Here is a 20,061-nt window from a genome sequence, read left to right as displayed (position 1 = left end):
GAATCAATAATGAGTGGGTTAAATTTGTTTGGATTGAATATATCATAATATCATTATATCAAAAATTATTCTTTTTATATGTAGACTTACGATATGGACTGTGTATGATTTCTTGGTCCCTCTTGCCAGACAATAATGATTTATTTCGAATCTATGGAATGCCCCATTTTCATCCTCTCCAAAATCTTCATTCAGCTTTATCTTCAATCATGGAGGATTTACTTTGCAGCATTTAAAAGTTTCAAGAATTAAAATGAAAAAAAAAACATTATTGATGATTAGATTGGATGTTTTCTCGTGTAAAGAAAAATGAAAAGTCTTAATCATATATTTGCTTTTTATTTAAAAAACCCAAATTTATTTGTTACTATATATAATAATGATACCAAAGAATTATCATCTAGATGCTCCTATATGCAATGCTGAGATCATTATGACTTCTTAATTACTACTATTTAGTTTGGTTTTTTAACGGTTCTCCCGTTATGAAGAGTGAATATTTGATACTAATAATTTAAAAATGACTTGGTTATTTTTGTTATGTTTTTTATAAGGTTAATTGGTTCTAAAGATTTTTCTTTTAAATGAACCTATAATGTACGGACACTGACACGGACACAGGACACGCTGACACGCGAATTTTAAAATTTTACATTATACAAGGACACGATATATATAAAATATAGAGTATTTTTTTATAAATTATAATGATATTTTGAAATTTTATTGAAATTAAAATATAAATATAAAATTTTAATTATTTTTAATGTCTTGTTTTAATTATATCAAATATATAAAATATTTTTTTATTTTAAAAATATATGTTAAGAATAAGACGAACACGCCGACATATGATGATATTTAGATGTGTTTATGCGTGTCCAAAAATTTTTTTTATTTTTTATTAAAACAGTATCGTGTCCAAAATATATCCGACACGCGGACACGACAACCGAACAAAATGTCTTGTTGATAGAAATGAACCCTTTAACAACACATAGGAAAAAATAATAATCTCTAGAATAAAAAAGAAAAAGAAAAAAATGTAAAAGTAATTTCTTAAATGCAATAATGCCCCTAAAGGCCTAAAGAGATAACGATAGTCCACCTAAATCACCTTTCACCAACTGCAGCGACAGTACTCTTCAATAAATAAATAAAATTACATTAAAAGTAAAACAGTACAATAATGGAATATCAAAGACATGAAGATAAATTACCTTATCTAATTATGTGTGATTAAATGAAGACAAAAAGAAAATTAGTATGTTTAGTTAGAAGTTAACTAGTGCTATATATGTTTAACCGTTTATTCTTGTCAAAGGAACCTCTATGCCATTTCTAAATGGTTATAATAATTATACATTTTTCGATGTGTCTAGCTTCCAAAGATGATATTATTACAAGCTAAGGTGGTCTAATTTGATGAATTCAACGAAAATGATTATGAGGTTGAATTTGGGTGAGTTAGCTTCAACTTTGTGCGGTGGGTCTATTAGACTATTACCATTCTCATCATGACCTCCTTTTCTTTTTTTTTTTTTCCCTTCCATTCTCAAAAATCAATACAAGAGATCTGCATGAAATGTTTTGCTTTTATCTATTCACCTATTATTTATTGTTTTTTTTTTATTTAAATCCTCAACCTTTCGAATTTTATTTTAAAGAATAAAATATAATCTTTTATTATTTATTTTATTAATAGAACTAAAAAATATAAAAAAATTATTCAAAAATAAAAGATGATATTTTATCTTTTTAAATAAAATTTAAAAATTTTAAAAATTTATTTTTTTTCTCCTGTGGTATGACCCGGTCAAAGTCGTCAAACTCTCCATGAATTTAAGTATTCAGTGTGTAATACAACAAAAAATACATAGTTTGACGATAACATGTTAGAATTAAACAAAAATAGCTTCTGCAACTTCAAAAGCCACCTTTATATTATTATGTATAAAAAATAAAAATTATATTGTGCAACATTATATTACTATGAAGTATGAGTTAATAATGTTAGTGCGGGAAAATAGTCAACATATTACTGAAATATTCTTCACCTAAGATATGGGCACGGAAGTTGACAGACACAAATTTAAATTTTTTATAAAATATAGAGACATAATATATAATATAAAATATTTTTTAGATAAATTATAATAATATTTTAATATTTTATTAATATTAAAATATAAATTAATTTTTTAATTATTTTAAAAAAAATTTTAATTATATAAAATATTTAAAATATGTTTTATTTTAATAATTAATAATATATACTATTTTTAACTTATTTTAATAATACATATTAAGTATAAAATTGAACATGCCGACATATAATGATATTTAATTGTGTCTAAACATATTTAAAAAAAAAATTATTTTTTATTAAGACATAATCACACATATCAAATAAATATTGACGTATGTCGTGTCTAAAATATATTCAACACAAAAATACGACAAATAAAAAAAATATCTATGCTTCATAGTCTTCACACGATCTCAATAGTTTTTTTTTTCACGAGATTCCTCCATATTGTTTATTTTGGATTTAAGAAAAGTACATCTTTATATGTTAGGCAATGAATTACTATAACTCTATACTAAATAAATTTGTATAGAATAATGTTTGATACATCAGCTTCCATCCCTAATTTCATTCCAAAGGAAGGTCTTTTTTTTTTAAAAGATAGATTGAATAGCTTTTAATTTTAGACATTACATCGCAGCACCCCTATTTAGGTATACACACAACTATATAATTTATTAATTTCTTATATTTGACTATATGGAATAAATCCATTATTAGAATCCGAGTATAACTGCATAGATTATTATTAGGGTCCAACGGAAGTTTAGACTAAAACCCATCGATGAATTTATGGGCCTTCAATATTATCTTAAGTTATGGCCCGCTATCTCATGGGCTGGAGTAAAACACAAGCTCTTCATTGTTGTGGGGATATTGGGGTAAAAAATACTGAAAACAATAAAGTGAAGCCACTATCCCACTACCAATAAGTTTAAGCCATTGGAAAAGAAAGAGACAAAAAGGTAAAAAAAAAAAATTTATTTCATATTATAAGTTAATAATAACTCAACAACTAACTTAAATCAACTTGGGTTGGTCGAGTGGTCAGCTCATTTGTCCGCTTAAATATGTGTTAGAGGTTCAAATTTCGCCTTATGCATGCAACAACCCATTAGCCTGCAGACATCAACAACCACCACAAAAGTAAATAAATAAATAAAACATTTAAGACAATAATATAACATTTTAAATGTTAAGAATAAAATTAAAATATAATCAAAATCTTAAAAAATAAACCAATATTTTATCCAAAATTTAAAAATGAACCATCATGAGTAAAATATATTAAGAATATTTTTTTAAAAAAATTGCATACAAGACAAACAAAAAAGAATCTAATAATAAAGTAGCTCTTTTTGCTTTTTACAAAGAACAAATGGTCATAAATCAAACAAAAGAATAATTGCTAACCTGAAAAAACTCGAAATTCTTATCATCAAGAAAGAAAAATGTTTTGGAGAACTTTATTTTATAACTGGAAAATTTTACTTCACAATAGACTCTCCTAATAACTACATAATATTTACATAAGAAAAGCATACAAAAAACATTATTTTAATAGACATTATATGAATTTATTTATTGATGATTTATGAATTATGATGTATGCACTTAAACTTTAAACCACACAAAAACAAAATAATAATCCTATATTTTTTTTTCTTACATTGCATTTTACTTTTAATAGTTAGTTATCACTATCACTATTTTTTTAGGGGGTAAAAGAGGTAGGAAGAATATTATAAACTCTAGTCGTTAAATATGATTCCATCTGTCTTCCAAAAACACTAGGAATCTTAAAAAAAAAGTTCCAAGAAAACAAAATAATATTTTGATGCCATACCACTAAAATCAACTTCTATATATAGTCCCCACTAGCCTCTCTTAAACTTCTACTAAATACTAATATCTCTTGCACCCTTCACCCTCCCTCTCTTAGTCTCAGCCTAGCCACAATGAAAACAAAGGCCTCCGGGGAAGGCTCTTTGGCGACTGAGTCCTCTATATCCCTAGGAGAGAAGCTCCACCAGGATTGCGAGTCGGTGGTGGCAGCCGCCGCGGATGTGGCCAAGCAAGGGAGGCATCTCAGCTCAAGGAGGGGGAGTTGCCATGGAGAAGACCCTATTAGAACGTTAATGTTTTTGGGGTCTTGGACTCACACATGATTCATGAAAATATAATCCATCAAATTTAGTTCTTAGTCCGTCGAGTTGAAAAATACTTTGAGAAACCAAAAAAATAAAAAAATAAAACTCCAAAATTCATTTAAAATTTGTCACATACATGGAACATGGCAGCCATGCACAAGTTCTTCAGTTAAAACTTGCTAGTTGTTATCTTCATGTATACATGTAACTATGTAGTGCTATGTGATTACATTCGTATGTAATGATATTTAATAATTGTATATATAAAAATAAAACTAGATTACTTTGATCTATTCCTATTTCATAAAATTTCATAAGCTAGTAAAAAAGTATCTGACATTCTTTATTCGGAACCAAGTAACGGAAATTAAAATGACCAAAGGAGAGATTAAGGAATAATGTCCTGGTAAAATAGAACTGTTAAGGATCCTAATCTTTAATTAACTTTGCGAATTATGATTTATGAAGTCATGTATTTCACTAAGCTCATTCTCATTCTCATTGAGGAATCAAACTAATTAAAATAAATAAATGCTAATTCGCAATAAATTAAAATAAAAACAATAATAAAATTCAGAAATTTTCAATGTTCATAACGAAAAAAAACTAAAAGGAAAAAGAAAAATATCCGACAAGAGGTGGTTACTGCCAAAGAGAAGTGCGAAGCGATAAGAGAGTAAGGCTCAGATTCACTTACACGTCAGAGTCCGAATCAGCGTTGGTTCACCGATCAAATGGCCACCGTAATCGACGGCAAGGCGGTGGCGCAAACTATCAGATCTGAGATCGCGGAGGAAGTGCGCGCCCTCTCTCAAAAGTACGGCAAGGTAATCAATCCCAATCTCGATCCCAATTCCAATCCCGATCTAACCTAATGAAAATTGAGAATTAGAATGATGTAATGTGATTGTGTTGTTGCAGGTTCCGGGGTTGGCGGTGGTGATAGTAGGGAACAGGAAGGACTCGCAGAGTTACGTGGGAATGAAGAGAAAGGCGTGTGCTGAATTAGGGATTAAGTCTTTCGACATTGACCTTCCCGAACAAGTTTCCGAATCCGATTTGATTAAGCAAGTTCACCAGCTCAATGTTAACCCTGATGTTCACGGTATTAGATTTATATTACTTGTTACAATTCCAAGCTTTTATTTTTAGCTCAGTTTGTGGCAAAAAATGTATGCAATCAGGTATATTGGTTCAGCTTCCATTGCCAAAGCATATCAATGAAGAGAAAATTCTCAGTGAAATCAGCCTTGAGAAGGATGTGGATGGCTTCCATCCTCTCAACATTGGAAAGCTTGCAATGAAAGACAGAGATCCACTCTTCCTTCCTTGTACTCCCAAGGTAATGTTACTGAAATTTAGTTTCATGCTTAGTTGTAAGGTTGGTTTTATCCTATGCTGGTTTGCAGTGGTGATGAACTTAGTGTCTCGGCCTATGGGATATAAAGAGATTGAAAAAATGTTGGATAGACATTAATTCATGTTCTGCTCTAGTTTTTGTTTCCTTAACTAATCTTGATGATCAAGAATGTATGAATACAAGTTTGCCTGTGAAATGCTATGTTAAAGTCATACTTCTTATTCATTTACACTTGCTACTTGTAAAAAGGCATGTATGGAACTCTTATCGCGAAGTGGTGTAAGTATAAAGGGGAAGAAAGCGGTGGTGGTTGGTAGAAGCAACATAGTTGGATTACCAGCTTCATTGCTGCTTTTGAAAGCAGATGCAACGGTTACTATCGTCCATTCTCGCACAACTCAACCGGAAAGTATCATACGCGAAGCTGATATTGTTATCGCCGCAGCAGGGCAGCCGATGATGGTAACTAACAAAACATTCCCTTTATTCTTAGTCATTGTAGGATGACATATTGACCCCAGATATTTTTGTTGCTCAGTCAGAACCATGTTTCTCATGAATTAGTTACTGTTAATTTCAGTCTTTCTTCTTGATGTGGAGTTCACCATGATTCTTTGCATTTTCAGATCAAGGGAAGTTGGATCAAGCCTGGAGCTGCAGTGATAGATGTCGGCACAAATGCTGTCGATGACCCGACGAAGAAGTCTGGTTACAGGCTTGTTGGTGATGTAGATTTTGAGGAAGCATCTAAAGTAGCTGGTTGGATTACTCCAGTTCCTGGTGGTGTTGGTCCAATGACTGTCACAATGTTGCTGCATAATACTCTCGAGGGTGCCAAGCGTTGCTTTGAGAAGAACCACTGATATTCCTCTTGATGTATAATTGAATAAAAAAAATAAGAAACAAGGTGTTCACTTTTAGTGGAAGTTCTTTGAGAATCAGTTATAGTATCAAACTGGAAGTTTCGGTTTTTAAACGAGTTTTGTTTTTGTCCTATCTTTTTCTCCTGCACTTGGTTGTATTAGGGATATTCACATGGGGTTTCTGTTAGTGAAATTAAATTAAATTAAATTAATCGATGTAATTCAAACCACAACGAATTATATATGAGGAATGCTAGGGGGCCAGCATTTTTTGTGTTTTTTAACCATCAAGTAGCCATCAAGAATGTTTTTAATAGTGTGAGATTAAATCCAATGGTGTGGGATCATTCAATTTTCTCTTGATGGTTAAATGCTGGCCAAGTTTTCAAAAAACTGCTGGCCCCAAGACTTTCCCATTATGATATTTCGAATTAGATTAAAATTTCTTTCTTTTAAATGGGTCCAAACCGGATCACAGTAATTGGCATGACATATTTGTGAATTGTGATGATGGAGTTTTATTAGGTGCGTTACTGATGAAGCGACGTCGTAGCAGTGAGAACAAAAGAGCACTATAATTTAAGATCCTGAGCGTCGATTTCGAGACATAGTAGTAGATACGGAGGGTAGAGATTATGAGTGATTTTTTTTTTTGGTGACTTGATTATGAGTGATTTGGATAACAGAATAACAGAGAGGAAGGTAGAGATGAATTGAAAAGAAAGCAATGGCTGTAGTTGGAGTTGGTGTGCAGCAACAGTTTTTGTGTTCCTCTGAATCAAAGTGGAGAATTCCAACTACGCCATGCAATCCCCTTACGAACTCCATTCTCATACGCCCATTCAAAAAGATTCAATTTTCAGTCATTTCATGCTCTTCTTCTTCTTCTTCTTCCTCACCACCGTCACAGGCCGCAGAAGCTGAAACTCAAACTGCTGAATCTTGCGTCAATTTAGGTCTTCAGCTCTTCTCCAAAGGAAGGGTATTTTATCGTGGACTTCCTCCTTAATCCCCTTCGTTGTTGATTTATTTATTTTTTTCCTCTGGTTCTCCAAGTATTTGGTCCCCAAAGTTCACTTCTTTTTCTTGGGACTCCTTAGGTTAAGGATGCTTTAGCCCAGTTTGAAACAGCGCTTACCTTGAATCCCAATCCCGTGGAGGCCCAAGCTGCTTTCTACAACAAAGCTTGCTGCCATGCATACAGGTTAATTGCTTGTGCATTCCATTTTGTGTGTATTGTAGTAGTTCTTATAAATTCAGATTTAACTCACTGCATGAATTATTGAATTGTGAGGTAGTAAGGCATTAATCTACTATTCAATAGTTTTCACAGTTTCTGGCAACCGAACATGTTGGTATCTCTAAAGTGACTAATTTATCCGGTTCCTAGCACTTTCTGTTATATTTATTCAATGATATGGAAAAATTCAATTGATTTACATAGGGGCAGTGGTTAGGGTATAGTTCTATTCTATATTTATGATGCTGTCACTGTTGAAGTTGGGAGATTAACTTTACTTTTAATGGTTGTTGTTTGGTTACAAAGAGGGGAAGGAAAGAAAGCTGCCGATAGTCTCCGTACTGCTTTGAGGGAATACAACCTAAAATTTGGTACAATTCTCAATGATCCAGACTTGGCCTCTTTTAGAGCTTTGCCTGAGTTCAAAGAACTACAAGAAGAGGTTTCTTAATTAGTTCTCAACAACTTTACAATGCCAGGTTGCAAAATTTTGAAAGGAATTTATGACCTTCACTCTTGTTGCCATGCAACCAGGCCAGGATAGGTGGGGAAGATATTGGCAACAGTTTTCGGAGAGATCTAAAACTTATTAGTGAAGTTCAGGCACCGTTTCGTGGGGTTAGGAGGTTTTTTTATGTGGCATTCACAGCAGCTGCAGGAATATCATTGTTCTTCACTCTACCCAGGCTAATCCGTGCAATTCAAGGTGGTGATGGTGCTCCTGATCTACTGGAAACTGCAGGGAATGCTGCCATTAACATTGGAGGTGAATATAGAACTACTTAACTTTGTTAAAAATACTGAAAATAAATGTTCAATTTGGGATAGTTAAATTTTTAGTTCACGCTTTTGCAAGTCCTATTTTTTTAACTTAAAAAAATTGTGATTGCATTGTGCAAGTGAATTTTACCTTCATTTAATGACTGAGCACCAGAATCAGCAATGTGCAGGCATTGTTTCTTTTGTGGCATTATTTTTTTGGGACAATAAAAAGGAGGAGGAGCAGATTGAACAAATATCTCGAGATGAGACACTATCAAGGCTGCCTTTGCGCTTAACAACTAATCGTGTAGTTGAACTTGTTCAGCTACGGGACACAGTTAGGCCGGTGAGTATCTATGTTCAATCTCACTTCAAAACACACACACACTTTATCTGTTTGATATTTTTCCCCTTCCTTTTAACATAAAGTCTATGCTTTAACTGAAGCTTGGGTTGTAGGTTATATTAGCTGGGAAAAAAGAAACAGTATCTTTGGCTTTGCAAAGAGCAGAACGATTTCGCACTGAGCTCGTTAGACGTGGTATCCTGTTAGTTCCTGTCATATGGGGAGAAGGTAGGGAAACCAAAACAAAAACAAAAATTGAGAAGAAAGGTTTTGGTCGTCCACAAAAGGCTGCTGAAGCTCTTCCGTCCATTGGGGTAAGATTCACATCACCTTTGCCTTCACGGATCTTTCTCTTCATCTAAAAGTATTGTTTGATGGCAATAACCCATAAAGCTATGTTAGGAAGATTTTGATAAGCGAACACAGTCCATAGCTTCAAAATCAAAGTTGAAAGCAGAAATCAGGTTCAAGGCTGAAGTTGTATCGCAAGCAGAATGGGAACAGTAATATGCTCTTATCTTTACCAGCTTTTGTAATAAATTTTTCTCCATTTTTTTCTGGGAGGAAAAAGAGTAGTTGCTAATAGGTGCATGATAACTTATGTAGGTGGATAAGAGATCAGCAGAAATCTGAAGGAGTTACTGTTGGCGAAGACGTGTACATAATAATGCGCTTAGATGGGAGGATTCGAAGATCGGGGAAAGTAAGTGCCATTTCAGAGAAAACTTCATTTGCTTTCCCTTACTTGATGATGTGATATTTATTAACTTGTCAATTGTCAACAAAACTATGAGCATCGTAATATGACTTTAGTCAAAAGCAGGTTTTACACAAGCATAAGATGCATGAGAGGAATCACATTTGTAAAATACTGTAAGAATCAGTCCATTGTTTTGGATTTGTTTCATTATGTGATGGCTTGTTTGAAAAGCTTGATGATCATTAAGAAATGGTTGTAATACTGGTTTCAATTCTTTTGTCATCTTAGTTGCAGCAATCACGAAATTTATCATTTGACTAGCTAGAAGAATTGCATTAAGGGTTATTATTATTTTTTATTTTTTCCCTGATTGAATATAACATATACTCCTTTTAATGCTATGCCACTATCAGTTACATACCAACAAAATTTCTACTGAATTTGCAGGGAATGCCTGACTGGCAGCAAATTGTGAAGGAGCTACCAGAAATGGAAGCATTTTTAAGCAAGCTGGAAAGATGAGAAATTTTACATGGCATACTTTTGTTACAGAATTTCTAGAGTGCAAGTATTTATTTATGTCTCACAGAAATATTTATGTGTACATCATTCCTTCACGATCATTACTGACAGTTGCAAAGTGTTACAACTGAGACTTATTATGAATGGAAAAATAAAAACTATACCTTGGCAACAAACTTAATTTGTACTTAACCCAAGTCTATTTTTGTGCTACATAAATTCTTGGTTATAATCATCACCTAGCAGTTTGGTCTATATATAGATCCATAATCAAAGGTTAATGGGTGCATAATCATCCATTATGCAATGGATATGGCCTATGGGATGAATAATGTGTAAGCCAGTACAATATTCTATTATCATGCTTATAAATAATATAACTCTGGCCATTCTTTATCTTTTTCTTTTACTATTTTTTTCACTTTTCTTATTTGAGATAAGACTATAATGGCAACGATTTCTTAAGAAGGTTTATAATTTTCCCAGTCCAACTGTTAACTGTTAATAGTTTTAGTGTTAAGCTAATAACATTCTAGAACTGATAATGGTGGCCACTGGCCAGTTTTTGCATGTTGAAAAATTATTTAAGCAAGTAGACACATCATTAACCATTGAATCAAATATTCTTTGGTCACACTTGTGTATGATTAATCCTTTTAATTGTTTGCTTATAATTTCGTGGGTACATTGAAGCCATAAGTGCAGTATGAATGAAGGAACTTGAAAAAAGGCTTCCACTCTCCAGGATCAGTTTCTCATTGATACTTATCCAACCGAATTTTGCGGTTAAAAGATTTGTGGTCGCCTCACGTGGCAAATCTGATTTCAAAGCCAACATTCATTTTGTTTGAATTAGAATTCTGCGTGATTCACACACAGGCCGAATAGATTATTAGCGTTTAAGTAGTTAATGGTTTGAATTGAGAGCAAGAAAATGAAGTTAATGCTTTGAATGTAAACCCCGTATCATCGATTCTCCCTAACTCATTGTTTATATCGTTTTCTTGGTAGGTTTTGAAGGCTATCCATTTTATCGTCTACCCAACTTTCTTCACTGCAATTGGAACACATTTGAACTTGAACATTACAATACCTTGTAAGCTATGATACTGATAGGTTCTTGTTTTTCTTTTAGGTGGTTGTTGTCTGTTGAAATTTTGTGCATCTCCTAATCCGGCAAGTTAAGGACTAATCCGCTGTGAATCAGAACTCCATTCAAGGGTTTGCGCCGACCAATGAATTGCTGCATACACAAGGCATAATTCGAATCTCAAATACCTGTTTAAACGGACGAGAAAGAAAATAAACCAAAGAATTAGATATATATTTTTTAAATCCATTAATATATATAAAATTGTCCATGTTTATCAAATTGAAATGCTTATTAAACAAGTTAAGTTCCCACTCACACTCTCCAAGTAAGAAACTTGTATAAAATGGAAACAATGTAGAAAGTTGAGAGAAGAATAATAGCACCATATTTGTAACTCTTAAGCATAAGCAATGGCAAGTGCCTTTGTCCTCCTAACCTTGTTTATGTTCACGGTAGTGATGTCCATGTCTCTGCCTAAGGCAACCGCCGTAGGCGACCATCGCCTAAGGTTGGTGGCAATGAGAGCAAGAAGTTGCCAAGGCTCCATAGAAGAGTGCATGGAAGAGGGTGAGTTGGTGGGGATGGAGTCTTCATCATCGCACAGGCGCATTCTAGCAACGTCGCAGTACATAAGCTATCAAGCGCTGCAGCGGAACACAGTACCATGCTCTCAAAGAGGTGCTTCCTACTACAACTGCAAGCCAGGTGCAGAGGCTAATCCTTATACCCGTGGTTGCGCCACCATCACTCGTTGCCGCAATAGTTAGCACCAATTTCTTGCATCTTCTTATGGACTCACCATCAAGTTTCTTATGTTATTCCTATGTGTACTTATCATTATCAGGCTTTTTCTGTTCTAATATGTTTGTGCTTTTTCATTTGATAAAATTTCCACCGGTGATTTCCATGGAAACATGAAGCACATATCTACATATAATATTTTTGCTTTCCTGATTTAACAATTTTATATAATGAGTTTAATCGTAAAAATCTATATTGTTTTAAATGCAGAATTGCAAATCTCAAAATCTATATTTATTTATGCATGTACATGCATCTAAGCAAGCATAGGGAAGTGCAAGTCAAAAATAGTCAAATGAAATGAGTTAAATAGTAGTACTTAACACTTATTTTTGTTACCTCTGTCAATGATCTTAGTTTCCTCGCTGCTTCTTCAAAGCCCACGTGCGGATAATACTATTTTTCAATCACGTATCTAACTCAACTCTTCTATCATTGCTTGCTGTTCGGAAGAAAATAAGACAAACAGAAAAAGGTGTTGAAATTAATCACTAGTAACAGATTTATTTGGGTTAAAACCACTTTCCATGCTACTAATATTTTTCAATGATTCCGTCGGAATGCGAGTCTAAAGCCTCTGCTGATAACTTGATATACATATGGGATTATGTGCCAATTGAAAAGTGAACAAGTTCGAGGGTGTTCATGGATCATATCCGCAAATCTGTGATAGATATCCGCATCCGATCCGCAGTCTGATCGGATCGGATTGCGGATATCAGCTCTACATCCGCGGATCCGCACAATAATAATTAAAAAAGTATATATATATATATATATATATATATATATATATTTGGTATTATATTTATTTGTTTGTATATTTTAGTTAGTAGTTATTATTCATATATTATTTTATTTTATTTTTGTTATTTAAAAAAAATGATTAATAATATTTTAGGAATAAATAGGTTTAAAAGTGTGAAAGAAATATTTTTATTGAATTTCTTTTACTTAGAAATATGATTAAAAAGAGAATGTTCAATTATGCGGATATATCCGATATCCGATCCGATCCGCAAAGACACTTAAAAAATGCGGATATTATATCCGATCCGATGAGAATTGTGCGGATTGGATCGAATTTTCATCCGATCCGATCTGCGTACACCGTGAGATTAAGTAGATGTGAAATTGGATAGCGCACCAAGATTCATTCTTCTTTCCCAGGAAACATGGGAGATGCTATGGTTCCTAATATTATATTAAGGCCCAAGATTCCCCAACATGGATAATGGATTGCTCCCCAAAGTTTAGACTTTAGATAACCACAATATTACATTACAGACACAGTACAGTACAGTGAAATCGAATACAAAATCTACTCTCATTTGTATATTTAAGGATGGATTTGTCATTATTACAATGAAAAACAAATAATAGAGAATATTATAATTAAAAAAGTGAACATTCCATCTCTAATTTATTTCATCTTCCACTCCATTCCATTCCATTCATTTCTGATTCTATTGTAACCCATTTTGCCAATGAAAACAAGGTTTGATTAAATCTGAAAACTGATACGTAGAAATTATGCAGAGCAGGTGCGAAGGATAGCAAAGTAATCACAATATTCGCAATGTAAATCAATAGGTAATAATATCCTCATCAAATAACACATGATCATATCCCATGTCGAAATGGCAAACAATTAGTCATCAGTACTCTTTTTTTTTTTATAAAAGAACAGTACGATATTTTGTTTAACTACAAAGGAGAAAGTGCACTCATAGGTACATAGCAAATATATGAATTCTGAACCACTGATAAACACAGAACCAACAGTACCAAAATCCTGATGTATACGACACAAGAATATAAGGCAGTTGAAACACGAAAATGACACTTAAGCTGAACCCTCCTCTTTGGAATCTTCTGGTTTGGTACCTCCTGCAGGCGAGTTCTCCACTCCCATCTCTGCCCTTAGGTCATTGATGCTTTGCTCCAACTCATTTATACGGTTTCCCATCTCATCAAGTGCAATGAAGTCAAGGAAATCAACTATTTCAGCAACTCAATTTGAATAAATCAACAATACCCATGTAAGAATTGGCATCAGTTTCCACCTGTGCCAACATGACACTGCAGATACAGAAGTACAAAACCTTACAATGCATTGGGGAACAATTTGCAAATGCACAACCACGGTAAGGATGTATTTTCTTTGGGTTATGCTACGTGTACACCAAAAGTCAGCCACCAGTATAAAATATATGCTAGAATATAAATAAATATTGAAAATAAATTAAACCACACAGCTGGCTGATTTTAGTGGTTGATTTTGGTGTACAAATAGCATTTTCCATTTTCTTTAAAGGGAAAATGACCCCTAAGATTTAACTATGCATGGAAATAATTAATTATTCATTCAGCTATGCATGCACAGTTGCACACCAACATGTCTGTTTTTTCTAACCTATTCTATAACATGGGTGTTTGCAGACTTGATGCTGAGATGCAAATAATAACTCAAGTTTTCAAAGCACAAAAAATTCAATTATTTAAACACACAAGAACCAAATTTAAAAGGATATTCTTTGTGACGATGGAGTCAGACATTGTCTGGAATCTATTTTGCTGCAAAAAAAATTCTTATTAGTAAAAGTGAAATATATTGAAATTCAGCAAATCAGCAATGCAGCTCTTATATACATCTCACCATCTGCTGAAGAAGATTTTGCACCTGGAAAAGGATAGAAGGAATGACATTGGTCAAAACTGATTACATTCAAGAGAATGACAGCAGCAATTTAACTCATTAAACTATAATCCCATCCCAAACGTTACAATCTAGGACAATACTCTACACATTTCCACTCTCATAATGGAACATGGCACACCAACCACTACCAGCATAGGTAAATGTAAGTAGCAGAAGGCAGTAATGAAAACCAAATATTAAAAATAAGTAGCTCAAGATGTAAAATAGTAAGCTAAAATGTTCTCAAATGCTATTATAATGCAAAGCAAATTTGTATATTCCCACTCTCATCATGAACATTGGGATGCAGAGGATAACTCATAATCAACAATCAGTAAATAATTTATTAAAATGTGAGAACATGCAATAGATGAGCAAAACCATTAATTCTTCTTGATAGAGAAAAAGCTTAACAACTTACAAAAACTGTCATATCAGCAGTGCTTTGCTTTGGGTCTTCCGAATCTTGTCCGTCCTGCAATTACAAAACGTCACAAAGCCAATCGAAACAGAACGAAGGCAACAATGCAAAATCTAGGTATTGAAAACCTTAAAACATGAAATGAATCTAAAATAGGTAGCATCAACGGGAACACAATCAAAGAGGATTCTCAATCATGCGAAGTCCAATTTGGGGGGTAAATCTGTGGTTCGGTAAACGTAGGAAAAGGATTCTGAATCGAAGAGGCATAATTAAGAGGCACATTGATGAGCGCTTTAGGGAATCGAGTTTCAGAAACCCTAATAGGGTCGAAATTTGAAATTAAGATCCGGAAATGAGAAAGGATTATGAAAATGAAAGGAAAAGAAGAAGAGAGAGAGAGACTAACCATGATGATGATGAACGCAGCAGCTCCACCTACAAAACGGCGACTCTTTCTTTTCCAATATTTTGAAACCGAAAAAAAATTGCGATTGCAATCCACTCTCTCACGAACTCACTCCTCTGTATTTTTAGTCCCGTTGGGTTCGATGGGTTCCTCTGCAATTACAATATTGACCTTTCATTGGTTTGGCTTCTTTTCTTTACATGTGTAAATTAACTGAAAATACTGTTATTATAATAATAATAATAATAATAATAATAATATAGAGTTAGAGATCAAACTCTATTTATGATAAAATGATAAATAAAATAAAAACTGTGCTGCATCTGTAGGTGTATGATCTTTCAAATTTTCAAATGAAGTATCGATGGGTATTCTCGTCATTTGACATAGGCAAAATTGAAGAGCATTGAGCGGCATTCCGTTCAATTTTATTCTTTTATTTATTTTTTCATATTCAAATTTGAATAGCTCATGTCATGGCATTTTTCAATTTTTGCACTTCATTTTTTTGTGGTTACAAAAAAATACACTTCTTTTTTTAGGTTTATTATGTCACATGGTTGCATGGTCGATCAATATAATCAGGGAAAGAAACAAACACATTAGAATATTAGATAGAAGAAAATAAGATTGTCCCTTACGATGCAGTTGCACTTCTACCATACAAGTATATTTATAATTTTTTTATTATTTCTAAAACTTAAAGCTAAAATAATTTACTGAAAGCACATTACTATTAAGTATTATACTATTATCAACTAATATCAGATTTGTTATTGTATATATTTAATAAATGAAACAAACGGGTTAACAAGTGCTATTAATCCAGTAGCTAAGATACTACTCTTTATTTTTTGGGTTATGAATGGCAACACTCCTTTTAAGACATGCAAGTATGCAACACAAACCATCACTAAATAATAAATATCCGTGCAAAACTTCACAGTAAGTTACAAGGTAAAGAAAACATAAAGCAGAAAACTTGTCAAAATGTGACAGTCAAGATCTAAAGCGATTGCCATTCCTATGTTGCCTGAAGATACAACACAAAAATTTACATCAAAGGGGAAACTCATTTATCCAGTCATCCGTTGAAGAACCTTTGAACTATTTGTGTTTGCGAGAGGAAGGTTTATCTTGTGCATAAGGATACTCTGGTGGAGCAGACCACAAACCCCACAGAATAACTAAGTGAAGGCACAAAAGCAGAGCTGACGAGAGATTATTCGAAGGGAAGATATTCCAGCAGACCTCCACTCCGATGAATAAAATCAAGCTGATCGATAATACAGATATATGGATCTTTAATGGCAAAAGAAAAAGCCATGAAAATTGAAAGTAAAGCGAGGAACGTGGATTAACCTACCGCAGCAAGGTTGGGTATTGTGTTCTCCACAACAAGTAAGGTAAGCTATAGAAGTACCTGTACAATAGCCAAATTACAAGATTTAGCACCATTGCACTTGTTACTTTCTTAAAATGTAACAGAATAAGTAGCTGGCAATAGAGTTGGTTTACACAACTGCACAGAGGCTGGTTAAACCAAGAAACTTATTCATCTAAAGATAGTAATAGCAATAATTACAAATCCCAGCAGACTTACCACGAATAGAACTGATAATGCAATGACCGAGCACATACAATGCCAATGAAATTCCCAACAAACATAGTTGTCACAATATCTGATTAAAAGGCAAGATTCAGTATAACTTGTCACAAAAAGTGGAAGTACAATTATCCACTTAAATCCTGAATGAAAATGTTTACTCACGTTCTTTAGTGAGGATCTTGATGCTTGATGAACTACTCTTGCCAAACTTTGGAGAAGCAGAGGAAAAGAAAAGTGCAAACCTCAGCTTCATAGAGACAATTCTGGAATGCAGAAAGTTGAGAAGCCCTCCTTCATGTCTGTGAGCAATTAAATAAGTAAACATAAAAAATCCAGCTGCACAATATCTCAATCAAGTGTACAGCAGAATCCTACATATCACTATCATGACAAAAACGTTCATAATGCAAGTCAATGGATGGTCATTATTAAATCGTTATCATGTTCAAGCTATCTGTTGCATCAAGACTTCTGGTCAGTCGTATTAATTTGATTGTAATAATTAAGAAAACTTTTGCAACAATCCTTTCGGGATAGAATTTAAGGAAAAATAAATAAATAAACATTTTTACCTACTTGCACCATCTATAATGCGCAAACAAAGCAAGTAATATGAGGTGAGCAGCCAACAAAAAGATTGCAAATCCCTTGGACACAAATACTGGTTCAGGGATGAATTTGAAGTTGACAGACCTGATGACATATAAGTAAATAATATTAATATATCAGAAAACATAATAGAAACTATTAAAAAGATTAGAGAGAGAGAGGGGGGAGAGGGGGGAGGGATACATCAAATTCAAAATACAAACTAAGAGCACAAGTACCAGAAATGGATGAAGACACGGCCAAGATTGAAGGCTCTTGATATGTATGCAACCGAGTGTGAAACTAGGAAAGGAAGCCCCAATAATATCTGTAGGAGTATTTTACCGTAGAGTAGTTAATCAATGACAGCAAACCTGGCCAGTGCTTACTCTTGAGAACAAATTGTTCTTGAAGCCTAATATGACCAACTCACCTAACAATGTGGAAAGAATATTTAAGAAATACACCAAGAATTGATCATCACGATATTTGATCACATTGTAAACCATTTTGAATAAAGTAACAAGAATATCATGAAAAAGGGTTAACATTTAACAACTGTTTTCAAGGAAACAGGTATGGACCTGAACCAGTGCTGCACCAGCTAATGCCCAAAACACCCCGATGATATCCATAGACTGCAAATATTTGGAGTAAAGGAGATTATATGAGCGCATTTGGGACGATTTCAAGCAGATAATAAATACAACATGCTCAACTGTCAATATTATCTGTACCTTTAGCATGAGGAGTAGTAAAGGTGGAGCATAAAGAAGCACATTCATCTTTACCGAAACAGCAACACTAACAAATAATTAGAGAAGTCTTGTAAACACTTTGACCTTATAGAAAGATGATTTCAGAGAGAGAGCACAATTACCTGAACACAATCAAACCTAGATTCCACCTTCTGTGCATGAGTAAGAGTAATGCAGCATGAAGAAACATCATGGCCACACAATCATTGAAGAGACGAAGCACGAAGATAGAATGCACTCTTTTAGATAGAGAAAGTAAACAAAAGGCCCACCATGGAAGCTGTCAAAGAATTTCAAAACAGTGTGAATCAAGACCAATGACAAATCACAAGGTAAGAGTTGGAGAAAGATCAGCAATTAAGATCCTTTAGGGCTCCAAAATGTGTTTCTTGTTTCTTTGTGGTACGTATGACTTATACAATTAGTTGAATGAAGGCCGTGTGAAAAAGAGTATGAAGAAGCACATCCGAAGAGGCATAATGGAGGTTCCCTTACCACATCAGTTTTCACATAGATTAAGAGAATGATTGCCAGATTAATGATATACAAGATTCCAAACAAAATCTGCAGTAACAGAAAGAGAAACAAGCAATAAGCCACAATATCAAGTATTATTACTCCCATGAATTCACCAGTCATTGAACCATACTGAGTACTCTTCAATTGTGAATATTTTCAATAAAACATCACACCACATGACTAGCATATTAGTATTATAAATAGAATGCTGCATCAGCAAAGGCAATTCCAAATTTCAACTAAATATAAGTTACAATAATCCTTGAAACGAAATGAATGTATGAATGAGAAAGATAGTGACCTGAGCAGGGTAAACTTGTCCAGCAGTAAGATACTGAAATGCAGAATAAATGTAAAGGAAGCCAGCAGGGTAAACAAGAGGGCCAGTGTCACCTTTCAGGTTTCCGTAATCTCTCTCCCCTTCCAGAAACCCAGTCACCTGTGACATATAAGCATCCCAATCTATCTTCGTATCTGAAATAATAAAAAATTCAACAACAAAGATCAAATCGGGAACCGTTTCATCATATTGTTTTGAATTCTGGTTTTGGTTCAAACTTACACGGGACGAATGCGATTATGAGAGCGACGAGGACGGCATCGGCGAAGAGAAGAGAAGCTGCGAAGGGTATTTTGGGGTTTTGGAGAAAAGTGATGGGTTTTGATCTGTTTCTGGGCGGTGGTGCGGAGCGCGTCACCGATTGAACAGCCATGGTTTCTGTGCTCTTCAGTTTTCTTTCTCCTCCTATTTCCATTTCCCACCACTCCGTCTCCGATCATGAACAAACGGAAACGCTTTCGGACTTTCTGTCATCGTTTTTTTTCCTTCTACTTTTTGGTCAACAAAACAATCTGGGTTGAAGCTTGAAAGGCCCACCTTCACTATAACTCTCACTTTGGTCTTAACTCTTGAGTCTTAACTATTGCAGAGGCCCGGTGCAGTGGTGCACCTTAACAGAAACAAATTTTATTGCATACCAAAAAAAAACTTATTAAGATGAATATTATAACTTCATAATTTATTATTTTTTTATCCTTAGTCATTAATATTTAAAATTAAAAATATGTTATTAAATTTGTAGATTAAAAAAATTAGATTAATAACAAAAAATATGATAAAAATAATAAAT

At 33.7% G+C, this 20,061-nt stretch overlaps 5 protein-coding genes across 6 annotated transcripts; 3 read left to right on the top strand and 2 right to left on the bottom strand.

The window, feature by feature from the left end:
- Nucleotides 1–4,808: 4,808 nt before the first annotated feature.
- LOC130935005 (bifunctional protein FolD 2) lies at nt 4,809–6,595 on the top strand. Its single transcript, XM_057864536.1, has 5 exons — nt 4,809–5,066; nt 5,161–5,344; nt 5,424–5,581; nt 5,849–6,061; nt 6,226–6,595. Exons 1-5 carry the CDS (start codon nt 4,974–4,976, stop codon nt 6,460–6,462), a joined length of 885 nt encoding a protein of 294 aa, XP_057720519.1. The 5' UTR covers nt 4,809–4,973; the 3' UTR covers nt 6,463–6,595.
- Nucleotides 6,596–7,121: 526 nt separating this feature from the next.
- Nucleotides 7,122–10,208, top strand: LOC130935004 (protein LOW PSII ACCUMULATION 1, chloroplastic). 2 transcript variants are annotated; one of them, XR_009067781.1, is made up of 9 exons: nt 7,122–7,444; nt 7,563–7,666; nt 8,009–8,144; nt 8,237–8,468; nt 8,653–8,810; nt 8,924–9,124; nt 9,217–9,313; nt 9,417–9,513; nt 9,958–10,208. XR_009067781.1 is itself a non-coding variant. In XM_057864535.1 (9 exons), the coding sequence occupies exons 1-9, from the start codon at nt 7,190–7,192 to the stop codon at nt 10,030–10,032; spliced, it is 1,359 nt and encodes a 452-aa protein (XP_057720518.1). In that variant the 5' UTR covers nt 7,128–7,189; the 3' UTR covers nt 10,033–10,208. The 2 variants fall into 2 exon arrangements, 1 of the variants encoding a protein (XP_057720518.1); XM_057864535.1 differs by having other exon boundaries at nt 7,128–7,444; nt 9,213–9,313.
- Nucleotides 10,209–10,506: 298 nt separating this feature from the next.
- Nucleotides 10,507–12,071, top strand: LOC130935006 (rapid alkalinization factor-like). Its single transcript, XM_057864537.1, has one exon. It carries the CDS (start codon nt 11,536–11,538, stop codon nt 11,890–11,892), a length of 357 nt encoding a protein of 118 aa, XP_057720520.1. The 5' UTR covers nt 10,507–11,535; the 3' UTR covers nt 11,893–12,071.
- Nucleotides 12,072–13,508: 1,437 nt separating this feature from the next.
- On the bottom strand, nt 13,509–15,695 carry LOC130933218 (heat shock factor-binding protein). Its single transcript, XM_057862768.1, has 5 exons — nt 15,458–15,695; nt 15,049–15,102; nt 14,586–14,609; nt 14,461–14,503; nt 13,509–13,903 (listed from the first exon to the last, which is right to left on the bottom strand). The coding sequence occupies exons 1-5, from the start codon at nt 15,458–15,460 to the stop codon at nt 13,773–13,775; spliced, it is 255 nt and encodes an 84-aa protein (XP_057718751.1). The 5' UTR covers nt 15,461–15,695; the 3' UTR covers nt 13,509–13,772.
- A 656-nt stretch (nt 15,696–16,351) lies between these two features.
- LOC130932909 (dol-P-Man:Man(5)GlcNAc(2)-PP-Dol alpha-1,3-mannosyltransferase) lies at nt 16,352–19,777 on the bottom strand. The gene is made up of 12 exons (XM_057862368.1): nt 19,494–19,777; nt 19,233–19,405; nt 18,908–18,976; nt 18,535–18,692; nt 18,392–18,458; nt 18,239–18,292; nt 17,894–17,982; nt 17,643–17,759; nt 17,229–17,365; nt 17,061–17,139; nt 16,824–16,880; nt 16,352–16,733 (listed from the first exon to the last, which is right to left on the bottom strand). The coding sequence occupies exons 1-12, from the start codon at nt 19,684–19,686 to the stop codon at nt 16,565–16,567; spliced, it is 1,362 nt and encodes a 453-aa protein (XP_057718351.1). The 5' UTR covers nt 19,687–19,777; the 3' UTR covers nt 16,352–16,564.
- Between the last annotated feature and the right edge of the window lie 284 nt (nt 19,778–20,061).

The sequence above is a fragment of the Arachis stenosperma genome, chromosome 6 (genome assembly GCF_014773155.1).
Source record: "Arachis stenosperma cultivar V10309 chromosome 6, arast.V10309.gnm1.PFL2, whole genome shotgun sequence".
In the NCBI taxonomy this organism is placed as follows: domain Eukaryota; kingdom Viridiplantae; phylum Streptophyta; class Magnoliopsida; order Fabales; family Fabaceae; genus Arachis; species Arachis stenosperma.
Note: the sequence above shows the minus strand (reverse complement) of the source record. Positions and strands in the feature narration are given on the sequence as shown.

What these genes read in the sequence shown, in the direction of transcription:
- LOC130935005 (XM_057864536.1), top strand. Translation starts at nt 4,974, where the DNA reads ATGGCCACCGTAATCGACGGCAAGGCGGTGGCGCAAACTATCAGATCT. An exon ending in TCTCTCAAAAGTACGGCAAG is followed by an intron (nt 5,067 to 5,160) that starts GTAATCAATCCC and finishes GTGTTGTTGCAG; the next exon opens with GTTCCGGGGTTGGCGGTGGT. An exon ending in CAGCAGGGCAGCCGATGATG is followed by an intron (nt 6,062 to 6,225) that starts GTAACTAACAAA and finishes TTGCATTTTCAG; the next exon opens with ATCAAGGGAAGTTGGATCAA.
- LOC130935004 (XM_057864535.1), top strand. Translation starts at nt 7,190, where the DNA reads ATGGCTGTAGTTGGAGTTGGTGTGCAGCAACAGTTTTTGTGTTCCTCT. An exon ending in TGCTGCCATTAACATTGGAG is followed by an intron (nt 8,469 to 8,652) that starts GTGAATATAGAA and finishes AGCAATGTGCAG; the next exon opens with GCATTGTTTCTTTTGTGGCA. An exon ending in AAGCTCTTCCGTCCATTGGG is followed by an intron (nt 9,125 to 9,212) that starts GTAAGATTCACA and finishes AAGCTATGTTAG; the next exon opens with GAAGATTTTGATAAGCGAAC.
- LOC130935006 (XM_057864537.1), top strand. Translation starts at nt 11,536, where the DNA reads ATGGCAAGTGCCTTTGTCCTCCTAACCTTGTTTATGTTCACGGTAGTG.
- LOC130933218 (XM_057862768.1), bottom strand. An exon ending in CTGCTGATATGACAGTTTTT is followed by an intron (nt 14,610 to 15,048) that starts GTAAGTTGTTAA and finishes ATCCTTTTCCAG; the next exon opens with GTGCAAAATCTTCTTCAGCA. An exon ending in AAAATCTTCTTCAGCAGATG is followed by an intron (nt 14,504 to 14,585) that starts GTGAGATGTATA and finishes TTTTTTTTGCAG; the next exon opens with CAAAATAGATTCCAGACAAT.
- LOC130932909 (XM_057862368.1), bottom strand. Translation starts at nt 19,686, where the DNA reads ATGGAAATAGGAGGAGAAAGAAAACTGAAGAGCACAGAAACCATGGCT. An exon ending in TACTACTCCTCATGCTAAAG is followed by an intron (nt 18,293 to 18,391) that starts GTACAGATAATA and finishes AAATATTTGCAG; the next exon opens with TCTATGGATATCATCGGGGT. An exon ending in CGTGTCTTCATCCATTTCTG is followed by an intron (nt 17,760 to 17,893) that starts GTACTTGTGCTC and finishes ATATGTCATCAG; the next exon opens with GTCTGTCAACTTCAAATTCA.